At 48.3% G+C, this 22,387-nt stretch overlaps 1 protein-coding gene across 9 annotated transcripts in view; it reads left to right on the plus strand.

The window, feature by feature from the left end:
* The window catches only part of Card11 (caspase recruitment domain family, member 11), a 118,689-nt gene that overhangs the window by 58,182 nt on the left and 38,120 nt on the right, over positions 1-22,387 (plus strand). For 7 of the 9 annotated variants that reach the window (XM_013521270.1, XM_005397861.2, XM_005397859.2 and 4 more), the window contains one exon: positions 20,516-20,643. In XM_013521270.1, the coding sequence (XP_013376724.1) occupies positions 20,637-20,643 (7 nt within the window). In that variant the 5' untranslated portion in view covers positions 20,516-20,636. Of the gene's footprint in view, positions 1-7,903; positions 8,024-17,008; positions 17,028-20,515; positions 20,644-22,387 lie in introns of those variants that run through there. The other 2 variants (XM_013521268.1, XM_013521269.1) reach the window with 2 other exon arrangements.

Below are 22,387 nucleotides of genomic sequence, written 5' to 3' on the forward strand. Positions count from 1 at the left end.
TTTATCACAGTCTACTTTGTATGAATGCTATATTATTTCACATATACCTTAAGGATCTTGCTACTGTATACTTTTATTTAAGCTTCTCTCATTCTTTCTGTTATTATTGTCATATATTTTATTTTACATCTGTTATAAACTGCAAAATAGATTATTATTTTGTGGGGTTTTTTAATTTAGTATATGTTTGCAATGCCTAATAATTACATTCATTGGGAATTGGTACATATTCATCTCACATCTTAATCATTTTTACTTCCCTTCCTAGCCCTCCCATCTCTTGCATTCCCCAAAACCCTTTCCTGTCTCCACAAAGTGTGTTCTCCCTCTTTCCTATCATCTGTCTTTTATTTAGCTCTTTAAATTTTTTCTAGTTTATGTTTCTCATATAATAAACCATGCAATATCTAACCTTCTGTGTTTCATTTATTTCACTTAGCATTATGGCCTCAAGGGGTATTCATTTTCCTACAGATGACTCAAGTTTATCCTTCTTTATGGCAGAGTAGTACTCCACTGTGTGTAAATACCACAGGTTCTTCATCCATTCATCTGTGGATGGGTGTATAGGCCACTTGCAAGGTTTAGCTATCGTGAATTGTGCCGCTTTAAACATGGGCACACATGTATCACATAGTAGGCAATTATCTTGGAAAGAAATTAAGAATGATAAAGAGTATGTCCTACCTCCTCCCCTACAGACCCTGTTGTGCCCTTCACATGCACACCCAGGCTCCTGGCTGCTGTCATCTTTCTTCAGTCTGAAAAATGTCTTTCAACATTCTTTGTGTCGCAGTCTGCTGGGGATACATTTCTTCAGCTTTTGGCTTATCAAAGAAAAGGTCTTTATTTCACCCTACATTTGAAAGATATTTCACTTCAGGAAGAAGCCCATGTTGACCTGTTTGTTTGTTTGCTTCTGTACATGAAAGACATCCCGCTGATGGCCCAGCATCCAGTCTTACTAAGAGTCAGTGGTGATTCTGAGCCATTTCATTGTCTGTAGCATCATCTTTTTTCTTTCATCTGATTTTTATTTTAAAAATAAAAGGAAGAAAACATTAACAGACAGACAACCTGTTACAAAATAGCAAAAGAACAGTACAGACAATACAGAGTTACAAACAAAGCGGTAGGAAATTAACCATGCTTCTTGTATTACATATCAATATCTTCAAAGTGGTTTCTCATGAAAACAGATAGAGACATGCAATATTGATCAACCAAGGACTCATTAGCAGTTTCTTTCAGCAAAGAAATAGAAGACAGTAGAACAACTATGTTAACTATCCTGTATATACATACATACAAAATTTCTCCTTCTTTCCCTTCTCTTTTCCCACTTCTTTCATCTGCTTTTAAGACTTTTCTGTTTATATTTGGTTTTCAGCAATTTGATGATCAGCAGTTTGATGAAGGTTGTGTGTTTATTTTGCTTTGGATTCATTGAGTTTCTTGGATCTCTAGGCAATATTCTTTTTTTCTTTTTGGTATCGGGAATTGAACTCAGGACCTTGCACTTGCCAGGCACCTATGCCACTGAGCTATATCTCCAGCCCCGGATCCCTTGGTTAATCTTTTTCATTGGCTTTGGAAAAATTTTGGCCCCTTTGAAAATTTGATCATTATTTTAAAAGTAATTTCTCTTCAACATTGCCTCTCTATCTTGTGCCAGAACTATAATTACTTAATATCAGACTACCAGATACTGTCCCCACAATTCACTGAGTCTCTGTTCATTCTTCCACATCCCAGATGTGGTTTTGCTCAATTGCCCAGGCTGACCTTGAACTTGTGATCGTCCTGAGTAGCTAGGATTACAGGCATGTGCCACTGCACCTGGCTTCTGTTCATTCTTTTCAGCCCTTTTCTCTCTGTATACTTTAGTTATGTAGTTTCTGTTGCCCCGCTGTCAAATTCACTCATATTTTCTTCTGCAATGGCCAAATAGTTATGTCCATACATTGAATATGTAATTAAGATATGCTAATTTTTAGTTCTAGAATTTCCTTTAAGTAGCATTCATCTCTAGCCCCTTATTATGTTCATGTTTTCATTAAATCTTTGAAAAGCTGGGTGTGCTGTCACATGAGTTGTATTCCTAGTATTCTAGGAGACTGAAGCAGGAAGATCATAAATTTAATCCCAGTCACGTGACTTAGCAAGACCTTGTCTCAAAACTTAAAAATAAAAATGTCTGGGGATGTAGCTCAATGCAAAGGCCCTGGGTTCAATCCCTAGTACCGTCAAAAAACAAAACAAAACTTCAACGTATTTATAGTAGCTGTGTCTGCACACAGGGAGGGGTGAGTTGGCGTGTGTACCTGAGTCGCCTGCAGAACCTGTTCAAATGCGCAGGTCGATGGGGAAGGTCCAGGTGTGACCCAAGAGGCTGCGGTCTGGAAAGTCCAGGCAAGGCTGAGCTTGCAGCCACAGTGCCAAGAAGTTTGAGTGTGCACTCAGAGACCTAGACAGGCAGTTCCTCCTGCTAGAAACTGAGTGAGAGGAGAGGAGGGGCCCGGTTTACACAACCCCATCTCCCCCATGTGGAATGTCTGAAGCCAGCTGCATCTGTTGGGGGCCTTTGGGCCGCAACATCCCACCCTCTCGGTCATGACCCCAAGAAAATCCCCACAGAAACATAGGGGTCAAACCAGAACCATTCTTTCTTGTTCAGAGCCAGAAGCTGAAGGCCTTCAGAATTGTAATACAAGTCTATCAAAAAAAAAAAAAAAAAATGGACCAGGAGGTATAGTTCAGCTGCAGGGCGACTGCCTGGCAAGCACGAGGTCCTGAGTTTGATTCCCAGTACCAAAACTAAAAAAATAAAAACAAAAAAACCAAAAACAAACAAAAAAAGCAAGTAGGAGGAAAGTCTCTTACCTTCCGCCATAAACTTTTTTTCTAGAATACGATGATTTGTGCTCTGCCTACCGTCTAGCCAAGGTCAGCCACCTGAGGTGTGGGTCTCCCACACCTCCCAAGGGTTCACACGTGGTAGTCCTTGCATCTTCTCCCGAGTGCAGGGCATGCTGGGATTTTAGATGCAGTCACACAGAAGCTCTGAACACACTCTGGTGACACTGGCATTACGTTGGCAGCAACTATGTATACTGAATTTCCCCCCAACGTGTTTGGAAGAGTCACAGTCACATTTGAACTGCAGCTGCCTGGATAATGCATGCAATGAAGGATCCATTTCCTCTCAGTGAGCCCGCTGACCTTAGTGAGTTCTGAACTTTGCATTTTATTAATTACTGAACTTTGCCTTTAACTAATGAACTCAGACAAGGGTGATGAGAGTGAGAATTTCCATCTACTGAACACCCACTACCTTCCAGATGTGAGCTTTAGGAATGTGTTCAGTCACCACTCAAATCCCACCAACTGGGGGCATTATGATTCCTTACTTTGTAGAGACACGGAGGGCAGAAGTTGGAGGAACAGGGAGGGTCCTGGGTTTTGTGTGTTTCATGAAGTGCAAAGGAGGGAGGGCACAGTCCTTCTGACCTTGGGGTTGCCAGTGGAGAGATCTGAAAGTTGCCAGCAGGAAGGCTGCACATGGCTCTCACCCAGCCACTCTCCATCCTCCTGTCCACAGCAGGCCAGAGTGGACCAAGCTATTTGTTCACCCACTCACGTCTAGCATCAAGCTGTGTAGCTGCACTCTTTCTAAGCTCTGCTGTTTTTTCCTTGAGCTCCTCTGCAGAGACTCTACATTGTTCTGGGTCCCTCCCGCCTGCCATGGACAATGCTCCATCAGAGGGATTTTAGAGGGAGGATGGAAGCTGTGCACGGATCAGGGCAGAGTGTATTAGTCAGAGAAACAGAAGCAATAGGATCTACAGAGACACAGATGAAAGGGAATTTACTGTGGGAATTGGCCCGTGCAATTAGGACAGTGAAGGGTCCCACAAGATACTGTCTCCAACTGGAGAGTCAGAAAAGCCACTGGTGTGATGCAGTCCAAGTTCAAAGAGCTCAGAACGAGGGGGAGCAGACGGTGTGGAAGACCTGGGGTGCAGAGGGCTGAGAACAAGGAGCTCTGATGTTCAAGGGCAGAAGAAGAGAGTCGTACTTCCTCTGCCTTTTTTTCTACCCAGCCCTCTACAGACTGGATGACATCGTCCACACTGGGAGGGGAAGATCTTTTACCCAGGCCACTGACTCAAGTGCTGATCTCCACCAGAAGCAGCCACCCAGACACACCCTGCCATGCTTCACCAGCTCTCTGGACACCCATTACCCTGGTCAAGTTCACCCACAAAATCCACTGTACAGAGTTAGTGGCTATGGTGCCCAGGAACTTCCTGGAGACCTGGGGAGGGGGTTCCTGAGCTGGAACCTTCCTCAGTCCCTGCCTGGGCCAGCAGCTGCTCCTTGTTCCTCCTCTACTGTCCCCAGGCCACAGCTGCGTGTGGCCGTGGGAGGGCCCCAGGGAGGGGCAGGCAGGCAGGGGAAGGAAGAGTTAACAGGACGGCGGATTCTGTTTTATGGGACGCTGTGCGTCTCCAGGCTAGTTTCCATGGCGACTTCATTAGCAGCAAGCTGCTAATTAAATTTCATATTTATGGTCAGAAAATAAAATCATTGGACCTTTTTGAAGTAGGAGTTTATGAGTGTGGACTCCTGCGGCTGAGTCAGCAGTCAAGGGCCTGAGCCACAGTTTCAAAGCAGACACAAATAAAACAAGCAATGCCAGGACAAGACTGAGTCCTGAGTCTTCAGACAGCTTTGGGGCCCGCTCTGGGAAGGGCCTAAGGAAAAGAGCTCCCTGCTGGTCCCTGAGGTCTGAGAGGGCTGGAGCTTCAGCTTCCTACCCAGAAATACCTAGTTCAAGTTGGGGGTGTCCATCTTAGGGTCCCCAAGCTTCTGTGGGGCTGCTGTGCTGTACAGCCAGCTGGTGTGTGTTCTATGTTATTTTTGCTGTGGTAGAGAAATCACTTCTCACCCACACACTCAGACTCACACCCCGTGGGTGTGTGCCAGAAGTACCTGGAAGCCACTTCCTTCTCCTGTGTGACTCAGTCACTGCTGCCTTCTCCCGGGGGTCTCTGAGGTGTCCTTTCCTGTGGCCTCAAGTATCCCTATTCCCCATGGCTGCTGTGAGAGAATTCAGCCCCCGTCCTGAGGTGAGGGTCTCTCTGGTGCTCGCTGGGACTGTCTTCCTCTTCTGGACAAAAGGTGTTGAGACTTCATCCTGCTATTCATGTATCATGGCCTCTGCCACAGGGAGCAGTCAGAATGCCACGGTGGGAAGGGACTCGGAAGGTGTCCCGGGAACACTGGAATAGGGCTGAACATCCTTTCCCCGCAGCCTCCAGCCACACAAAGACGCTGCTTCCTCAGCTGTGTGCAGGGGGTTTAAGCTTCCTGATGTACCGATGCTGTCCTCTCTGGTCTTTGGGGGCTCAGCTCTCCAGGGCAGGAAGAGAAAAACGCAGGTGACGGAAAGATCAGCAAACCAAAAAGATCCATCCTTGCTTCTCTCCTAACTCCCTGTAGGGGTTCGGGGCCTGGTCCCCCTAATCCACAACCTCCTCTGAAACATGAGGACATGTGGCGTATTCCATGCCAAGATGATGGGAGGAGACCTGGGTAAAGGACCTGGCTGAACCTGCATGTTATAGGCACGCAGTTCAGGGTAGTTGTAACTCACTGGATGTTTATCCCTTGTATTTCCATTCCTTCAGGTGTGAAATAGTGTCTGGTGGGTGTGATGGCCCCTGAGACTCTCCAGACTTTGAAGTTCAATATCTTTCACTATGACTGTGACCTTTAACTTCTTGCCGTGCTTCCCTTCCCTTCCATCCCCCGAAGGAGTCCTCCTTCAGCTGACAGCATCCCAGCAGTGCCCCCCCAGCACCATGCAGAGCAGTTCACAAAAGGGTGGCCCAACTGCACCAACACATGGCGGGAGCTCCTTTTGTCCCACTCAGAGCCTGCAGGTGCCCTAGCGCCAGGCATCCAAGGCTGCCCTCCATGAATGATAAGGCGGGACAGGTTGTTGTCTTCTACCCAGATGTCACCCTCCTCCTGGCTACACAGAGCCCTGCGGGTGCCTTATCCACAGTGCCATAAGCCGTCCCTTTATTAAGCAAGCCCCAAGACCCAGCTTAAACAACACCCGTTTCTTTCCTGCCCTGGACTGACTCTGAGGGGAACCTCTTCCTGAGGTCACCCAGCTGAGCAGAGCCCTACCCTGAGCCACTGTGGGTGCTGTCTGGAGACGCCTGTGGCCGGGGGCACACGAGGGTAATCAGGGGAAGTTTCACGGAGAAGGCGGTGGCCTTGGTAAGGGAGGGCTGTGCAGCTATGTGAGAATTTGACTGGCAGAGACAGATGGAGGAGGGGAAAATGTGTGACTTTCCCAGGGCTGATGTAACAAGTGACCTCAAAGCAGGCAGCTCAGAACAACAGAAAGATACTGACTCAGAGCATCAAAGTCAGATGTCCAAAATCAAGGTGTCCGTGGAGCCATGCTTCCTCCCAAGGCTTTAGGAGAAGATCCTCCCTGCCTGTATCCCTGAGTACAGAGCCACAGACAAATCTATGCTCCAAGTGATGGTAAGGTTGCCAAGGAGCTGGGTCTCTAGTCCAGTGCTGGCAGGAAGTGAAAAGCTGTAATGTTCACCAGATGTCCACCACATGAGTCACGTCCTGCTCTAGAGTATCTTCGCAAAGAAATGGCAACATATGTTCCCTCAGAGACTTACACAACAGTGTCCAGTCAAACAGGAAACAAAGCAAATGTCCGTCTGGTAGACAATGAGCAAACTACAGCACACACATCAGTCAGATACTGCTCGGTAACAAAAGGCGCGAGCTGCCGACACCCACCCCAGCTGATGCTCCTGAAGTTCAGAGCGAAGAAGCCCGACCCACAGGAGCAAGGGCCATACTGTCCTGTCTTCTTAAAGTCCAAGAAAGAGCAAGATTGACCAAGGCCACAGGCACAGTTGCATCTGAGGATGACAGGCAGAATGGAAGGGGCAGGAGGAGCTCTCCAGGGGATGGCTGCTCTGCGACTCCCCTGGGGTCTCAGTACCATGAGTGTCTTCTCATTATGCTTTGAACTGTCCTTGTGGCCGTGCAGCTTACAGATCATACAACAGGTTTAGGGAAAACAAAGGAACAGAAAGGCTGGAAGCAGAGGAGCAGCAGACTCCCGAGATAAATGTGACTCTGATTTGCGGGGACACAGAGAGTAAGAGGACACAGAGGAACTCATGTTCAGCCATCCGGGAGTTGGGGGCACAGGGGCAGCCTTGAAGAAAGGGGAAGGGGCTGGCGGCCACCTGCACAGGGTGCTGGGCGGGGATTTCTGCTCATCCCCTGCCTCCGTCCTTCCCACACTCTTATTGCCCCATTCGCTGTGGTGGTTCCAGCCCCCTGCCACCCCCTACCATCTACACCCCAGGGTCCAGGCAGCCTGCAGGGGGAAAGCTGCTGGGGAAGATGGAGACAAACTCGGATTGTCAGACTGTGGCCCAAGGGATGTTGGTGGTGCTTGTGATGGGGAGTCCAGGGTGCTTTGGGCACTGTGCCCACCAAGACCTGTAGAAGAGTGTAGAGAAGCAGGTAGAGTCAGATGTGTGCGTGCAGAGCCTCTCCCCTGGGGTGTTCTAGGCCCGCACTCCCTCCTCGATGGAGTTCAAAGGCAGAGAGCACCTGCCCCGCTCCTCGAAGCCCTCCTTCCCCCCGTGGCAGATGTGCTTCGGTTCTCTGCGGCACCCATGCAGAGCATGGCCCCCTGTGGTCTCCAGTCTCCTCCTCCATGGGGTTGAAGTCACCCACAAACTCTGCTCAGGGAAAAAAAGAGGAAGTGTGCAGCCCACCCGGCCCTCCCTCCTTCTGCTAAAAATAGCTGCAGCCTCTTAGTTTGGCGCCCATGTGGGCTTCCGGGGAGACTGCTACAACCTCAGCTTCAGCATTTTTTGGGGTCTCACAGACCACAAGCAGCAGAGAGGGAATTTGAGAGAAACACGGAGACAGGGCTGGGACGCACCTGGCTCAAACACCCGTGAGTACATTTTCCACCTGGTTCCTACTTATGCAGGGCTGGTGTAGCTGCATCCTACATCTGAGGGCTGCTGTGACTCCCTCTCTCTCAACCTGGTCCCTTTGCTCTTGTCTATACCCAGGAGTTCAGTGGTTTCCAATGTGCTCCTTCTCATTCCTTTATTTCCTAAACAAGATGTGGAATCTCAGCAGCTGGCACTGGCGCCCCTGGTTCACACCCCAGCGTGGTCTGTGCAGAGCTGGAAGCCAGCTACAAAGGCTTCTCTGCAGAGCCCTTGACCCATGCAGTGAAGACACCCCTCCTATCAGAGCAGAGGCCTTTTCTCTCCTCCCTGAGGACAGTGCCAGCATCTAGGGTGAGCAAGCTCAGTGCATAGCGTGCATCCAATGGAAGGACCCACATGCCATGGGGAGAGGAAGAGGGTGCCGCACTGGCTTCTAGAAGCCTATGTTGGAAGCACAGCCCTACAGCCCAGCCATCTCTGGCTCTGGGAAGGATCACTGCCCCCACCACAGTAAAGAAATGAGCCTGTTGTTAAACATGGTCTAGCATTGCCCCACCCCAAAGCCTACCTCTGCCCGCAAGCAGAATGGGGTGAGAAATACTAGGACGCACAAGCCAGGCATTTTGGAGTGAGCACCTTCCCAAGGAGGCAGTCCAGGGCCCCAAAAAGACAGTTTGCTTTCCCATGGGGTCTCTTGTAGCCTCAGAGGTTTCTTGATTCCTGGTGAAATGCTCCAGGAAGTCCTCAGTCCCATGGCCTACAGAGGCATGGACAGTCCCTAGAGACCTTCTGCTCCTGAGAGACTGCACAGCCTTCTTTTAGGGCATTAAACTGACTTCACCGGTTTGAAAAAAGTCAGCCAGGCCTTAAAGGCTACCCTTAAAATGAGAAAGGAATAATACATCTACTCTGTCTCAAAGTCATACAGCTGCTAACATCCCTCGATGCAGAAATGTCAGGTTGATCCCAGCTGTCACCACTGCTGGGTGGAGCCCCAGCCTGCACTCGCTGGTGTAACCTTCAAGCCTGGCTTCCTAAATCAACCCATCCAGAGCTCCCAGCGCACAGGCGAGAAGGGAGAGATGATGACAGGGCAGCCAGGCACCCCACTCCACCACCAAGGAGAAGCGGCCCCAACAGCTCTGAGTCCGGTAATGCTGATCGACAGTTTCTGGGTGCAGTTTTGACGGGTGCCTCATTTCATTACTGGTGATCGTGTCATTAGCACACCCATAAAAGGCTTCCTGGCTGGCATCTGATTTATCGTTGTTCACCTGCATGGTGAGAAGGCAGAGATGGTGTCTGGGTGGAAGGGGTCCTGAATTCTCTCCCCGCTGCATTCGGAGCCGTGGTGATGTTATTTCCATCACAGCTGTGGTGTAGGAAGCAGAATGCATCAGAAAGATGTGATCTCATGTTGGTTGGCCTCATGTTTTAGTAGAGAAAGTGAAAAGAAACGCCCACAAGTGAACCTCCAACCTGACAAATTCCTTTAAAGATGTTTTTATACTGTAGATCAGAGAAGGAGGGAGGGTGGAGAGGGCAGGGGAGAGGAGAGAGAAGAGGAGGAGAGCATCTGACCTGCACTCTCAGCTAGAGTCTCTGCCAGGGGGAGAAAATGGATGCATTTTGAGACGTTTCATGGCGCTCAGCTCCTGACCTCTCTTAGCATGCCCAGATAGGTGGAAAGTGTGAGTCTAAGTGTTTCGAGGTTTCAGGATCTCCAATGGCTTTAAAACAGATGAACCAACCTACAGGAAATTATTCAGGTTCACATACAGGCAGCTCAAGGTTTTGGGAGCTCTCGGAAGCAGGGACTCAACCTGAGATAGCCACAGCCCCCCACGGACCTGCCGTCCCACTGGCTCGCCCACGCCACCCCCAGCTCCCCTCTCTGTGTTGCTTTTCATTTCTCTTTCCTTTTCTCAGCTCTGCACCTGTGGTTGCTAAATAAAACCCTGAGTTCTTGTTCCCTTTACTCCATCACAAACCCCGTGTCCCCGTCCTCTCTTCTAAACCTTCTCCCTTCTCTTTTTCCCACCTGATTCTGGTTCCATTGTGGCTTCTCCTTGCCCAAAAAATCACTCCTGAGATTCCCATATATACTGTCACCTTCTCCAGAGCCCTCACCTTTGAAAAGCCACCAGAGTCCTCCAGCGGTACACCACAGGCCACCACCTGGGGTCCAAATCCAGCTTCCCCACAACTCCTGCATCCCCTGAGGTCCCCCTTTCCAAGTTCGAATTGCTTTGTGTCTTTGCCAAAGATAATAATACTTCTGGCCAGGCTGTTTGCTGTGAGATTGCAGCCTGGGCCCAATTCACCTGCACTCAGGAAACTGTACGAGGTATGATCAAAACATACAGTGAATATTTATACTATCTTCAAATATGGGGAGCCCATGGGTTCAGAGGGCCAACTGTACTAATCTATTTCTACCTTTATAGATTTTTCCATTCTGAATACATCGTATAAACAGTCACACAATATATGGCCTTTGGGGTCTGGCTTCTTTCACCTAGCATCATACTATTTTTATGGCTGAGTAATATTCCATTGTCTGGATAAGATGCTTTTACTTCCAATGTGACTGCTCTTTGGGTTTTAGAGCCCCAGGGACTGAATAGAAGAAGGTGGGGGAACCCATGGTTGCCACCAGCCACAAAAGTAGCCTGTGTTGACAACTGCCCCCCTCCGCACTCACCCCAGGGTGACCCTGTCTTGTTCGGGGAGGCTGAGCTGGAGCAGGTCCTTGCCTGAGGCACGTGGGAGACTTGCATGGCTCTGCCAGCCTTCCAAGCTGCCATTTGGCTGTGCTCCTGAGCACATTCTATGAATTAATTACAGCCAACCCTTGATTATCTGAACTAATAGGGGACAGAAGAGTGTGGAGCTAATTGAAGTGTGGAGCTCCATTCCATGAGAGAGCTGTTTATTTTGTGGTTAATTACAAGTAAAGAGACCCTTTCTGAGTCCTCCTCTCACTCCATCCCTCTCTCCCTCTCATAGCCTAACATCTAATTGGCTGTACAAACCTATTTTGCTCCCAACATAGTGGCTGCTCAATTAATGCATTTTAACTAACACGCTCCCTTGGCGTCTGCTTGGCAGAGTTTCCCAGCCTGGAAACTCAAAGCAGATTGAATGTTGCTTCCGTGCCCACCTAGTCCCAACAGAAATGCTCATTGTTAGGGTAATAGCAGTAATAAGAGCCCTGGACTTAGGGATCCTGCTCGATTCTTCTAGAAATGCTGCCACCAGACACATTGGAGGCAGCGGAATGACACTGGTCAGAACCTCTGAGGCCAGGCCACTGGTCCTGGGGTTGAGTGGTGGTGGTCCTTGCTCTTTTAAATTGTCCATTGGCTCTTTCCTGAGTAAGCAGGTATGCTGAACTTCGAGGCACTCATCTTAACCTCCTGTCCAGTCCACACTAAACATCACTATTGCATCCTGCAATTTCCCGTCACCAGCATCTCACTTATTCGTGCCCTTCCAGGGAAGCTCAGCCTGGTCCTGAGTTGCTTGGGATCCAGTGACGGATGACTGAAGCATAAACACGCAACACAGAGGAGGCTGGGCTGTCTTCTTAGATGCTGTTGCCCCCAACTTCACTTCTGTCATGGATTGGCACTGGGCAGGAGTGTCCAGGAATCTCTGTCCCAAAGCTCACCTGCTGTGGATGCTGCCATGACCTTCCTGTTCCCTTCCATGGTAGAGAGTCAAGGCAAGGTCCGTGCAATCCCACAAGTTCTGGCTGGTTCAGATGATCAGTTTTCAAGGAATTAGAATCTCACAAACAGAACCAAACGTAGAACACCCCTGTGGAGAGCCTGGCTGCTTTTCCTGAAGATGTAGGAGATCCCTCGGCCAAGCTGGTGACATGGACATGGAGTTGGAGAACCAGCCGCTGAACTGCTGATTCCGTGGAGCACAGGACCTGCTGACCTGCCTGCATCTTCTCAATAAAGATGGTTGGTGCCGCAGTGACTGCTCCTGCATGCAGGTCAAAAATGGGAAGATGTCTGTCATTATAGCCCGTGACCAATTGGGACTGCAGGATGGATTTGGCACTGGACTCTGAACTGCAGGCACAGCAAAACCCTTGCAGGAGTGAAGGGCAGAGGAGCCTGTTGGCAGCTGTCGTGGCTGCAGCCCTCGCCACACACAGGGACAGCAACGTCTTATCAGCCGAACAGAGGAAACCATGACAAGGAAAAGAAAGCCAGCACTTATCCATTGGAAATCAATCTCTTCATAAATATTAAATACCTACAACTGTAAAACGCTTGCTAAGCCACAGGGTGTAGAAGGAAATGAGAGATTTAAAAAATGCTACCTCCACCAGGTAGAGGAGTTTCACATCAGAAGCCCAGGCAAAAGGATCAGTATGGTTTAGGAGTTTCCCTGAATTCTATGGGGTGCAGAGTTACAGAGCAACTATGTGGGGACTTCTTGTTTGTGTCTTGGGTTTGAAGCTGGCTTGTGAGGGAGGGGGCTAAGTGACACTGATCAGATGCCCAGCTTGTGTGCTATGGGACCCGTAAGAGATCGGTGCTCCTCATGCAGTTTTATGACCAACTGGAAGGGGCTCAGAGAGGTGAAGCCACACAGTTGCAAATAGCAGAGCCGTTCAGATCCAGGGGTCTCTTCACAGCCATGTCCTTTCCACTAGAACACAGAGGGGAGCTGTCAGCCTTGCCTCTTCATGCAAAGATTCTTCAGGTTTGACTTCTTTATTGTTTGGCAAAGGTAGAATTTCAGCGATCTCCCCCTCCTCCTCCTCCCGCACCTCTTACCTCGTTTGGAGGAACCCTATCACTTTGCACCAATAAGTATGTCCAACTTTAAAGCTCATGAGGGCAGGAACTGCCTCTTCCTTATGTGTGGGGTCCCTTTCCACGGAACCCCAACCTCCAGGCTCTCTCAGTCCACAGCAGAAGGAACCTGGAGACAGCAGCTCACTGGACAAAGTCTCTCCCATGATGGCCCCTGATATCTGCCTCCTCTTTCTTATACAGCAGGAAATCTGCCTAGCAAAGGCATAGCTGAGAAATTGCAGTTTTGACCTTGAGCCCTGAATGACACAAGGTGCAACTAAGAAGTCTGAGGCCTGAGTACAGCCCAGGACCACTGTCTCCTGCACCTGGTGTTGGCCAGACATGAAGGCCTCTTGATGAAGAAGAGCTGGGAGCCCTGTGCATGCCAGGTCTCTAGCCTCCTTCTTGGCAGGTCCCTGCCATGGTTGAGGGGCCATCTTCCAACCTCGTGGGTCCATAGATCCTTGGACAAGAATGATAGAAGTAGAAAGCCAGAGGCCCAAGCCGCTACCTGCTCCAGTTTAAGAAAACCCACGCCTTGCATTTTTCCAGCTACTAGCCCATTTGATGGAAAAAGTTGGCAGAGTTCTTTTCAAATGCACAGAAATGTGCTTAGAAGTGTTACTGCATTTACCTGCTCCGAGGATGTTTCATGAAATCGCCCACCAACTTGAAGTGCATTTTAAATCGATTGCTACATCAAGTCCAAGTCTATTTTTGGTGCATCTCATAAATACAGAAGGAGTCACTGCTTGGTCTGTGTGCTGCCATGTGCCGAGGCCTCAGAGGAAGCCCATGATGGGTCTCTGGCTGGGATAGGCCCTACATGGGGAGGGAGACAGCCTCCTCTGGGCTGCAGGTGCTGGCCTTGAGTCCAGCGGAATCCCATGGTGAATCATGAGCCAGGCCTCTGATTTGTGTTGTCTGAGCTATGCTCACCTTTAAATATGGGGCAGGGACTGGGAGTACAGCTCAGTGGTGAGAGCTTGCCTAGCGTGCAGGAATGCAAGAAGCTCTTGGTTCAATCTCTAACACTGACTGATATTACATCACCCAGGCTGGGCCACAGTCCAGGCTTCCTCCTCCCTCTCTCCCTCCTCTCTCTGGCTCCCGTCACCTCCCAGCCTCTTTCCTCCCCCATGAGTCCATTTCTTACCTTCAGTCCTCCAGCTGCGACTCCTGCCTCTTTTGCTTGACTCTGGATGCTTCTGCATTGGTCACTTGTGTCTTAGTCTCACTTGTCCTTGTCTTGTTTTTTCCCCCTGAACCTTATCATAAAGTTTTTCTTTTCCTGCCTCATTTTTCTGCCCTCTGCGTGCAGTAATGCTGGTTGAATCAAATGAATGATTGTGCAAATGAATGAATCGTGGGGCTCCCCCCACTCCTTGCCCTGGGGCCACCCCGGGATGGCCTGACAGACTTGGCAGACACTCCTCGGGTTGATGACCAAAGGCATCCAGGGCCAGCCTGCTCTGCCATTTGAACCTTGCCGCAGGCTCCCTTGGGACTCTGGTACCAGCCAAGTGGGAAGGGAAAGAGATAAAAGGGAAGATTTAGAATCCTCTTGCTTCTCATTTTGGCTGCTCTCTGGGTGGGGCTCTTGTCTGATGATGTCAGTGACCTTTTCCGTGCAACTCGAGGAGGACCCAACCTTTTCACTGAGAAGGTTCTTAGGGCCGCTGGGTCCACCCCACACATTCACTGCCAGCCCCAAAGGCTCCCAGGAGCAGGATTATACTGGTTCACGCTCCAGAGTGGGGCAGGGACTTTCCCGTGTCTTGATTCTGCTACTGCCACACCATCTCCCTGATTCTCCAGATCAAAAAGCAACTCATCCATCCCTCCCTCCTTGTGCACAAAAATATGCGCTATGTCTGGGTTGCTTTTGCATGGAGTCTTTGGGCTGGACTTGGAAGGGAGTTGGTATGTTCTCAGCTCACAATAAGCAGTATGCCTGAGTGTGCTAGAGACAAACGAGGGCGACACAGGGCCTCTTTCCAAGGGCTTGGAGTGGCAAAAGAGGGTAGAAATCACAAGGAAAGCAATGTCATCTTCCCGGAGCAGCCAGCAAGACCCCGGGGTGGCTAGCCCAGGCCAATCTCTTCCTTCTGAGCTAAGTATGATTCTGCAACAACGGGATGTTTTTATCACCGACCCTCAGAACATGACAGCACTTGAGTCAGTGGACATTTATTGAAGACCCACAACAGACCAGATAATACGGTTCCCCACGAGGCCAACCTGAGGAACTCAAAAGGTCAGTGGGCTCCCCACTGACTCCCGATCCCAACCATCAGACAATAGCCAAGACATCAACACATATCTAGAGGAAAAGAGCTCCACCAGGAAATCAGAGGATCTGCCTTTGAAAACATGGAGGTACCTTGAATTGAAATCAGCAGGTAGTCTCCGTAGGTACCAGCCTCCAGGGTGAAGGCAATGTGCTGACCAGGCATCAAAGGGAACAACAGGACAGTATTTCTTTATTATCAAAGCTGATAAGACTCCGAGAATGTGACCATGTTCTGTGACTGGGTTTGGAAAGATGGCCCAGCCACAGCTCAGAGTGGCCACCAAGCTGTCCATCTGCCACATGCATAGCCCTAGAATCCAGATGGGACACATGCTCATAAAGAGCCAATGTGCTAAATCGATCTGCATTTCAGAACAATTTAAATCTGTCATTCCTAATCATGCCTTTTTCAAAAGCTTTCTCACAGTACTGTTAGATAAATAAGAGCTGGGGGTGAGGGGCACAGTATCTTTCCATAATGCAAGAGGTATGTATCCTTCCGAAATCAGTTGTCTTGATATAAAAGCAAAGCCCCCACAGAGCAAGTCAGGACATGTGGCAGGTCTTGGGGAGATGAATGTGTTGGGGTGATGTTTGGCCATAGCCTGGGTCTCTGGGGATCAGTGATTCGCCACACCCTCCATCCTTACTTCCTATGAATGCTTCTTCCTGTTCTAAAAGAGATGTTTGTATCCACAGAAACCACTGCCCCTTTGCTGTGCTTACCTGCGTGTAGGTGGTGCAGCCCACTGAGGAGCACTGGTACCTGGGTGACAGTGAAGGCTGCTAGTCCAGTTTCCCAGGGGATCCTTGTGTCTTCCTTGACTTGCTGTCACCCGGTGGCAGCTCATTTGTGTCTCCCCTATGGTAATTTACACATGGGTAGTGCTTTGTCTTCTCTGATCACTTACCCACTCTGGTTTTGTAACTAGATAAAAGGAACAGGAACAAATAGATAAAGCATTTGCTCAGACTTAAAGGTTCAAAAGTCTGTGGCTGGAACCTATGACTTAGAAGGCATGGGTTTTGTATATCGTCTGTATGTTAGGATTTTATTCTCCTGCAAGTAATAGAAACAAAATCAGATTTTATACATCCTAGTGATATTATTCTTCTTATGGACTAAGAACTCAAAGGTTAGCTTCCCAAGAGTGTCATCCCTGACCCAAGGTTCTTATAGCATCCTATTCAATCATCTTTAGAATATGGCCTTGTCTTCATGGTCACAGAGTAGCTGCCCTACTTCCAAGTATTACACCCACATTCTAAGTAGGAAGACAAAGAAAAGTAAAAGATTATTCTCACCTAGTTCTTCCCCTACTCCCTTTTAAAGAGGCTTTCTTGACCTCTCACCTATGAACTATCACTTAGGCAGAACTGTGTCCTTCAGTTACTTCTAGCTGCAAGGGAGGCTAGGAACACAGTTTTTAAGATGAACTCAGTTAATGCTACAAACAAAATTGCTTTCAAAATATGTATTGGTGAAGCTCTACTGATTGCTGCATGCATGCTAATTGATGGGGAATTTTATCCTGTCAATATTTCGGTTGAACGAGCTGAGATAGACAGAGGTTAACAAGTTAGCAGGGATACAAAGGAGAGTCTTGCAGGGTGAATTTTCTAGCTGCTTCTGTAAATGCCCTTTTTGTAAGCATGAAGGGGAGTGGGAGGGTGGGAGTGGGGTAGAAAGGGTCTGACCCTCTTCCATAAGGCAACACCTCAGGGCTGTACACTCTTCAGTCCTTTCTCACAGGCATATGTCATCCTTTTAAACAATCTTTTTTTTTTCCACTAGAAGTCCTTTCAATTAGGTGGAGTTTCATTGGAATAATTAAACCCTGCATCTCAAGCTGCTCACTCCAATCACCCAATCACCCAATCACGCAGGTAAATCAATTAACCAGAGATGCATTTATCTAACTGACTTCTGGCTCTCTCTGGTTCCAAAGCTTCAGTGCTGGGCTCCTCTAAGAGAAAAGAAAAAGATGTCTGTCACTGTAAAGCAGCTCATTTCCAAAGGGCTTGCAGCTTTCTGGATTTGAAGCAACAGCAATCTCACTGCTTATGTTATTCAAGGTTAGATACTTATTTTTACTTACCCAATAAATATATATTGAAGATCTACTAACAGCAAGGCTCCATGCTAAATTCTACTGGGAATACAGAAATGAGGCAGACAGTTGTTGCATCTCTGAGTACTGGTTTCCTTTTCTGTAAAAGGGAGAGAGCAGGAATAATTATCTCATAGGGTTGTTGTATGATTAAATGAGATAATTCACATTCCATTGATAGCATAGCAGGAACTACCGTGTACCTTTTCAGAGACAGCTACTAGAGGATGTGCTCCAGCAAAATGAGAGATTAAAGTACTAAAGAAGAAAATCTGGAACTGAGGCAGCAGGGAATCTCATTGGTTAGATGAGAGGTTATTAGATTTCTGGTTCAAGATCAGATGATGTGGCATCTGAGAGGGCTGTGTGGAACTCTGCTCTTCTGCCACTGGCTGTGAGATCTCACTCTGTTATACAACCCTTTGGTCCTATCTCTTCATCCATAAAATGGAAATGATTAAACCAACCTAAGTGAATTCCTGTGAAGGACAAGTGAGGTGACATCCAAGAAGTTCTGGGCGCACAGTCAGCACTTTCTGTGTACACAACAGGAAGCTGTCTCACAGCATTACAAAAGATACAACATGAGGTGTGCAGAAAATAGAGGCAACTATTGATTCTTCATACTAAAATGCATTGTCCATATTTCCAATCACTGGCATATGTTTTGTTGTTTCTGTTGTTTGAGTTGTTTGTTTTGTTTTACTAAATTAAAGCATGAGTCATACAGAGTTAGTAAAGTAAGCTTGTAAGGCAATCTCTAACATCATTTCTCTTTCACAATCTCTGTAAGGTATCTCAGGGATCTTTTTTTTAATCAGATACTGAATTTTTAAATTTACTTCCTTCTCCCCATCCCTTTCTTATCTTCCTTCTCTTTAACTTTTTTAAGAAATTTCTTTAATTCTATCTTCCAAATCTGTTGGCTTACAATTCGTGATGCTTTGTTTTTCATTGCCAAGAGCTCCTTCTTATTCCTTGTTCCTTGTTCCTTCATAGCATCCTACTATTGTGTATAGTTGACCCTCAGTGAACTTAACTATTTAGTCTCTTCTTGAAGTTTTCTCTTACTCAGTGCATTGTCTCCTTCTTGTAATTTCCTTATATCCATTTACCTCTTAATCTCTGCCTTCTTGTGGAGATTCCCTCAAACATCAAGTGATCCTGAGCTCTGTTTATTCTTAAGGGGGGTGCAACAAGACACAGTGTACCACTGGGCATGGATTATATTTGTAACCCCAGCACTCAAGGAGGCTGAGGAAGAAAGATCACAAGTTTGAGCCTAACATAGCAACTTAATGACTTAAAAAGACCCGTCTCAAAATTTAAAAAGAAAACCTTTAAGAAGGGATGTGGTTGTAGCTCAGTGTGAAGGCCCTGGATTCAATCCCCAGTTAGAAAGAAAGAAAGAAAGAAAGAAAGAAAGAAAGAAAGAAAGAAAGAAAGAAAGAAAGAAAGAAAAGAAACAGAGCAGGTAAGTTCCACCCGTCACATGCTTCCTCATGAACTAGCTCACCTCTGCCATCTTGGAACCTGATTTTAGTTCTGTCTTACACACTGAAGCGACATTACAGGTAGCTTTTGTACACAGAGTTTCTGGTCTTATCCCTTTGGAAAGTAAATTTTTTTGATAAATAATTGTAGTGTTTGTACAGTAGTGATTAAGGGGGATCCGAGAACCTTGGGTCTAAATCCCACCTTTATGCTGTGACCTTGAGCTTCTCCTGGCTTTTATTTTCTTGGCTGTAAGATGGTGACAGTGGCAATGATACCACCTACCTCAAGAAGTCCTCGAGAGCTTTTAATTATGCCTAACAATGTGCCTTGCACACAGCAGATTGTATATAAGCATCAAGGATACTGATTCTGTCCACTGAATATTTTACCCAAAAGTGAGTATCTCAAGTAGTCAAAAGATTGATTTACCAGAAAGAATCCTCAAAGTTTTCCCTGGCCTTAGGACCAAGTTCTCAAATCTGTAATCAGAATTCTAAAACCAAAGCAGAAAGTCCAGCTTCACTGTTGGTTGTGCCTCAGTTTCCCCAGCCTATGTTGAGATGGCAGGAAGGGAGAATGGCAGAGGGTGATGGTGCAGACCTGTTTTCCCTTTCTCACAGTTAAAAGCTTTCTTAAAATTTAAAAATAAATAAGAAGCCTCTTCTGATGGCTGATAAAAGAAACAGATTCCTTTTTTAAAGAATGTAGAAGATTATCACTTTTCTCCTGCATTCACTCGGCATCCTGGGAGTCTGCGAACCTTCCCTGAGGCAGGGGCTCTCAGAGCCTCCCCAGCCCTGGCCTCTGTCTGAGGCAGCTGTGTAGCTCCTGTCCCAGCCACAGCACAGGGAGGTCATGAGGAGAACAAGGAGAAAGTGTCCTCCAGAGATGCGTCCCTGTACTTCCCCAGTCTAGGGCCTCTGACAGTTCCCTCCACCTGCATAACATCAGTAGGAGCAGCCTCTGTCATCCCTGGGAGACCTGATGTCAACTGTGATTAATGCTCAAAGCCAAGACCAGCAAGTTCTTGATTACACAGCAGTGTCCAGGGTCCCTGCCACTGCAGCACAGAGGAGTCCTGAGCAGCTGCCCAGGACCTCTGTGAGTTGGGACAGCTGTCAGGGCAGGTAGAAGGCCCCTCCCGCCTCACTTTGCCAGGCTGGGAGGTCCCTGTCCATTTCCCTGGCCTCTTTTCCCAGGAGAATTCATCCTGCCCTGAAAATCCCAGAGCAGGTAAGCTGGGCATTTGCAATGGCCTTGTCAGCCACCGTGAGCAATGCCACCTTTGGGAAATTACAGTGTGTGTGCACCGTGGTGTGTTCCTGTCCAGGCCCATGGTAAACTAGAGGTTGGAGATGTGATTCACAGAGAAGCCAGCTCTGCCAGATCAGGACACTGCTTGCTGCCTTCAACTTGAGGAGTTTGTAGCCACAAAGAGCAACTCAGCTCTGCAGGTGCTGTGGTCAGGCCCTGCAGAGAACTTGCATGGTGGCCGGGAGTCAACCCAAGGCCATCCAAGGTTTCCACCCATAGAAGTCTCGGGATCTGTGGTCTGTGGCCTTCCTGGATGTCCACACCATTGGATGGGGCAGAAGCCCTTCTCTCACGCCAGGTGCTGGTGTGGTCCACCGATCACTGTCACCTGCAGGGGGACACGCACCTCAGGATATCATGCTGTGGCCTTTCTTCCACAGCAGAGCACCTGTCCTTTCCCTTCCTCTGTATCATCTACCCCTGCTCCGGGTCTGATAGTCTTTCTCTTTTCAGGTCCCAGCCATCCAGGCTGCAAATCCAGCAGGACGAGGGAGGACAGGATCCAACCAGGAAGTGCGCGTGTGTCAGAGCTCGAGGACAGCTTTGTAGCTCCTGTTTATTCAGCACCTACCACATGCCAGGTAGTATATATGTATCATCTCTTTTATATTAAAAAAATGGAAAGTGGGGTTCCCTGAGACTCAGTATGGAGTGTCAATGGAGGAGGGGCAGGGAGCAGGCTGTAATTTGAGCCCCAGATTGGTGTATGGTCACAGAAAAGCCAGGGAGCCAGGGACATGGTTGCAGTGAGGTTGTGGAGCTGGCAGATGGTAACTGGAGATCCAGAGCAAGATGTCAAAATGTACTGTAATAGCAAGAGAGGGTCACACGATAAAGGTCTCCAATGAATGAGGGCAGGAAGGTGCCCAGTGGCTGTCATGGAATTTGGGCATGGGAGGGCAGGTCCCCATGGCCTGGGCTTCCTGGAAAAGGAAGGCACCAAAACAATCCCCACAGAGCTTGGCCCTGGAGCCTGAACTTGCTTTGGGGCTGTTTCTACAGAGACCCACAGACCGAGGAGTTGACTTGACCTAGAAGGCAGACCCTGCCCAGGTTGGGTCAAGGCTGCCACACTGGGCCGGGGATATAGCTCAGTGGCACAAGCACCTACCTGGCAAGCGCAAGGTCCTGAGTTCGATTTCTGGTACCAAAAAAAAAAAAAAAAGGCTGCCACACTGCACAGCTCAGAATGAGATTAGAGATGGGCCATGCAGCCCAGTGGGCTCATGAAATTCACAGCCTCCGCATCTAAGACGGCATTTCTGGGCAAATTGCTTTCAAAGAAACCACTGGAGCTTAGCACATGCCACTGAGTTGATCCTCGGCAATGGCACCGAGTCCAGCTGAGTTATAGTGTTTGGAAGAGAAAAATCGCTTGAAATTGGTTCCAACACACTTTGTTTTATTTTAAGGGCAGCTTTGCTACCTACTGTCCATAAGCATTTCACACACTGTAAAGTTGTATACCCAATACGCATCCATGTGGCAGGGAACAGCAACATCAACACCCTGACCCCAGCTGGAGCAGCATCATGACACCCCCTGTGCCCTCCCAAGGTCACATCTGTGTGGCTGTCCTCCCCAGGGGGAGCTTCCAATCTGATTGGACCAGGCCCCTGCTTCCCAGTGCAGTTTTTCTGTATCTCCTCGACAGCAGTTTTGTTGCATATGGCTTTTTTTTTGTTTGGGGTGTTGTGTTTTGTTTTGTGTTGTTGTTATACTGGAGATTGAATGTAGACCCTCTGCACTGAGCTATACCCTCAGTCTTTTTTATTTTGAGTCACAGTCTCGCTAAGTCACTAAGTCACCCAGGCTGGGCTACAACTTGCCATCCCCTGACCCACTTGGGTCATTTCTCTAGGGATCACACAGGAGGGAGATCTGGCCATGTTATATGTGTGGTCAGCCCTCCTAGAGACAGCCATCTTGTCCGATCTCAAGCCTCTCTCAGCCTGTAGCAAAGGTCTGCAGCTGAGCCCTGCTGGGCAGCAGGTGCAGTATTATCCTCCCTCTTCATGGATCCCCATGGGGGCAGCTGGGCCCAGCGCACCGTGACCTCCCTGTTGTCCAGCAGACTGCTGCTCCAGAGCCCGCCCCCGCCTTCCCTGAGGTGGGAAATCCCAGGAGCACCATGTGTGGGAGGTCTAAGCGTGAAACCCAGTTCACACTCGCCCTGTAACCTGAAGCAAGTTGTTAAGCTCCATGGATCTGGGTTTCCTTGGCTACAGAACAGGGGCTAGCATAGCACCTCTCAGGGTGGCTGTGTATGATTTCTACAAAGGGTCAGATGCATTTTGGGCACAGGGTGGCACTTCCTGTTCCACT

The sequence above is a fragment of the Chinchilla lanigera genome, unplaced genomic scaffold (genome assembly GCF_000276665.1).
Source record: "Chinchilla lanigera isolate Chin_1 unplaced genomic scaffold, ChiLan1.0 scaffold00059, whole genome shotgun sequence".
NCBI classification, from domain to species: domain Eukaryota; kingdom Metazoa; phylum Chordata; class Mammalia; order Rodentia; family Chinchillidae; genus Chinchilla; species Chinchilla lanigera.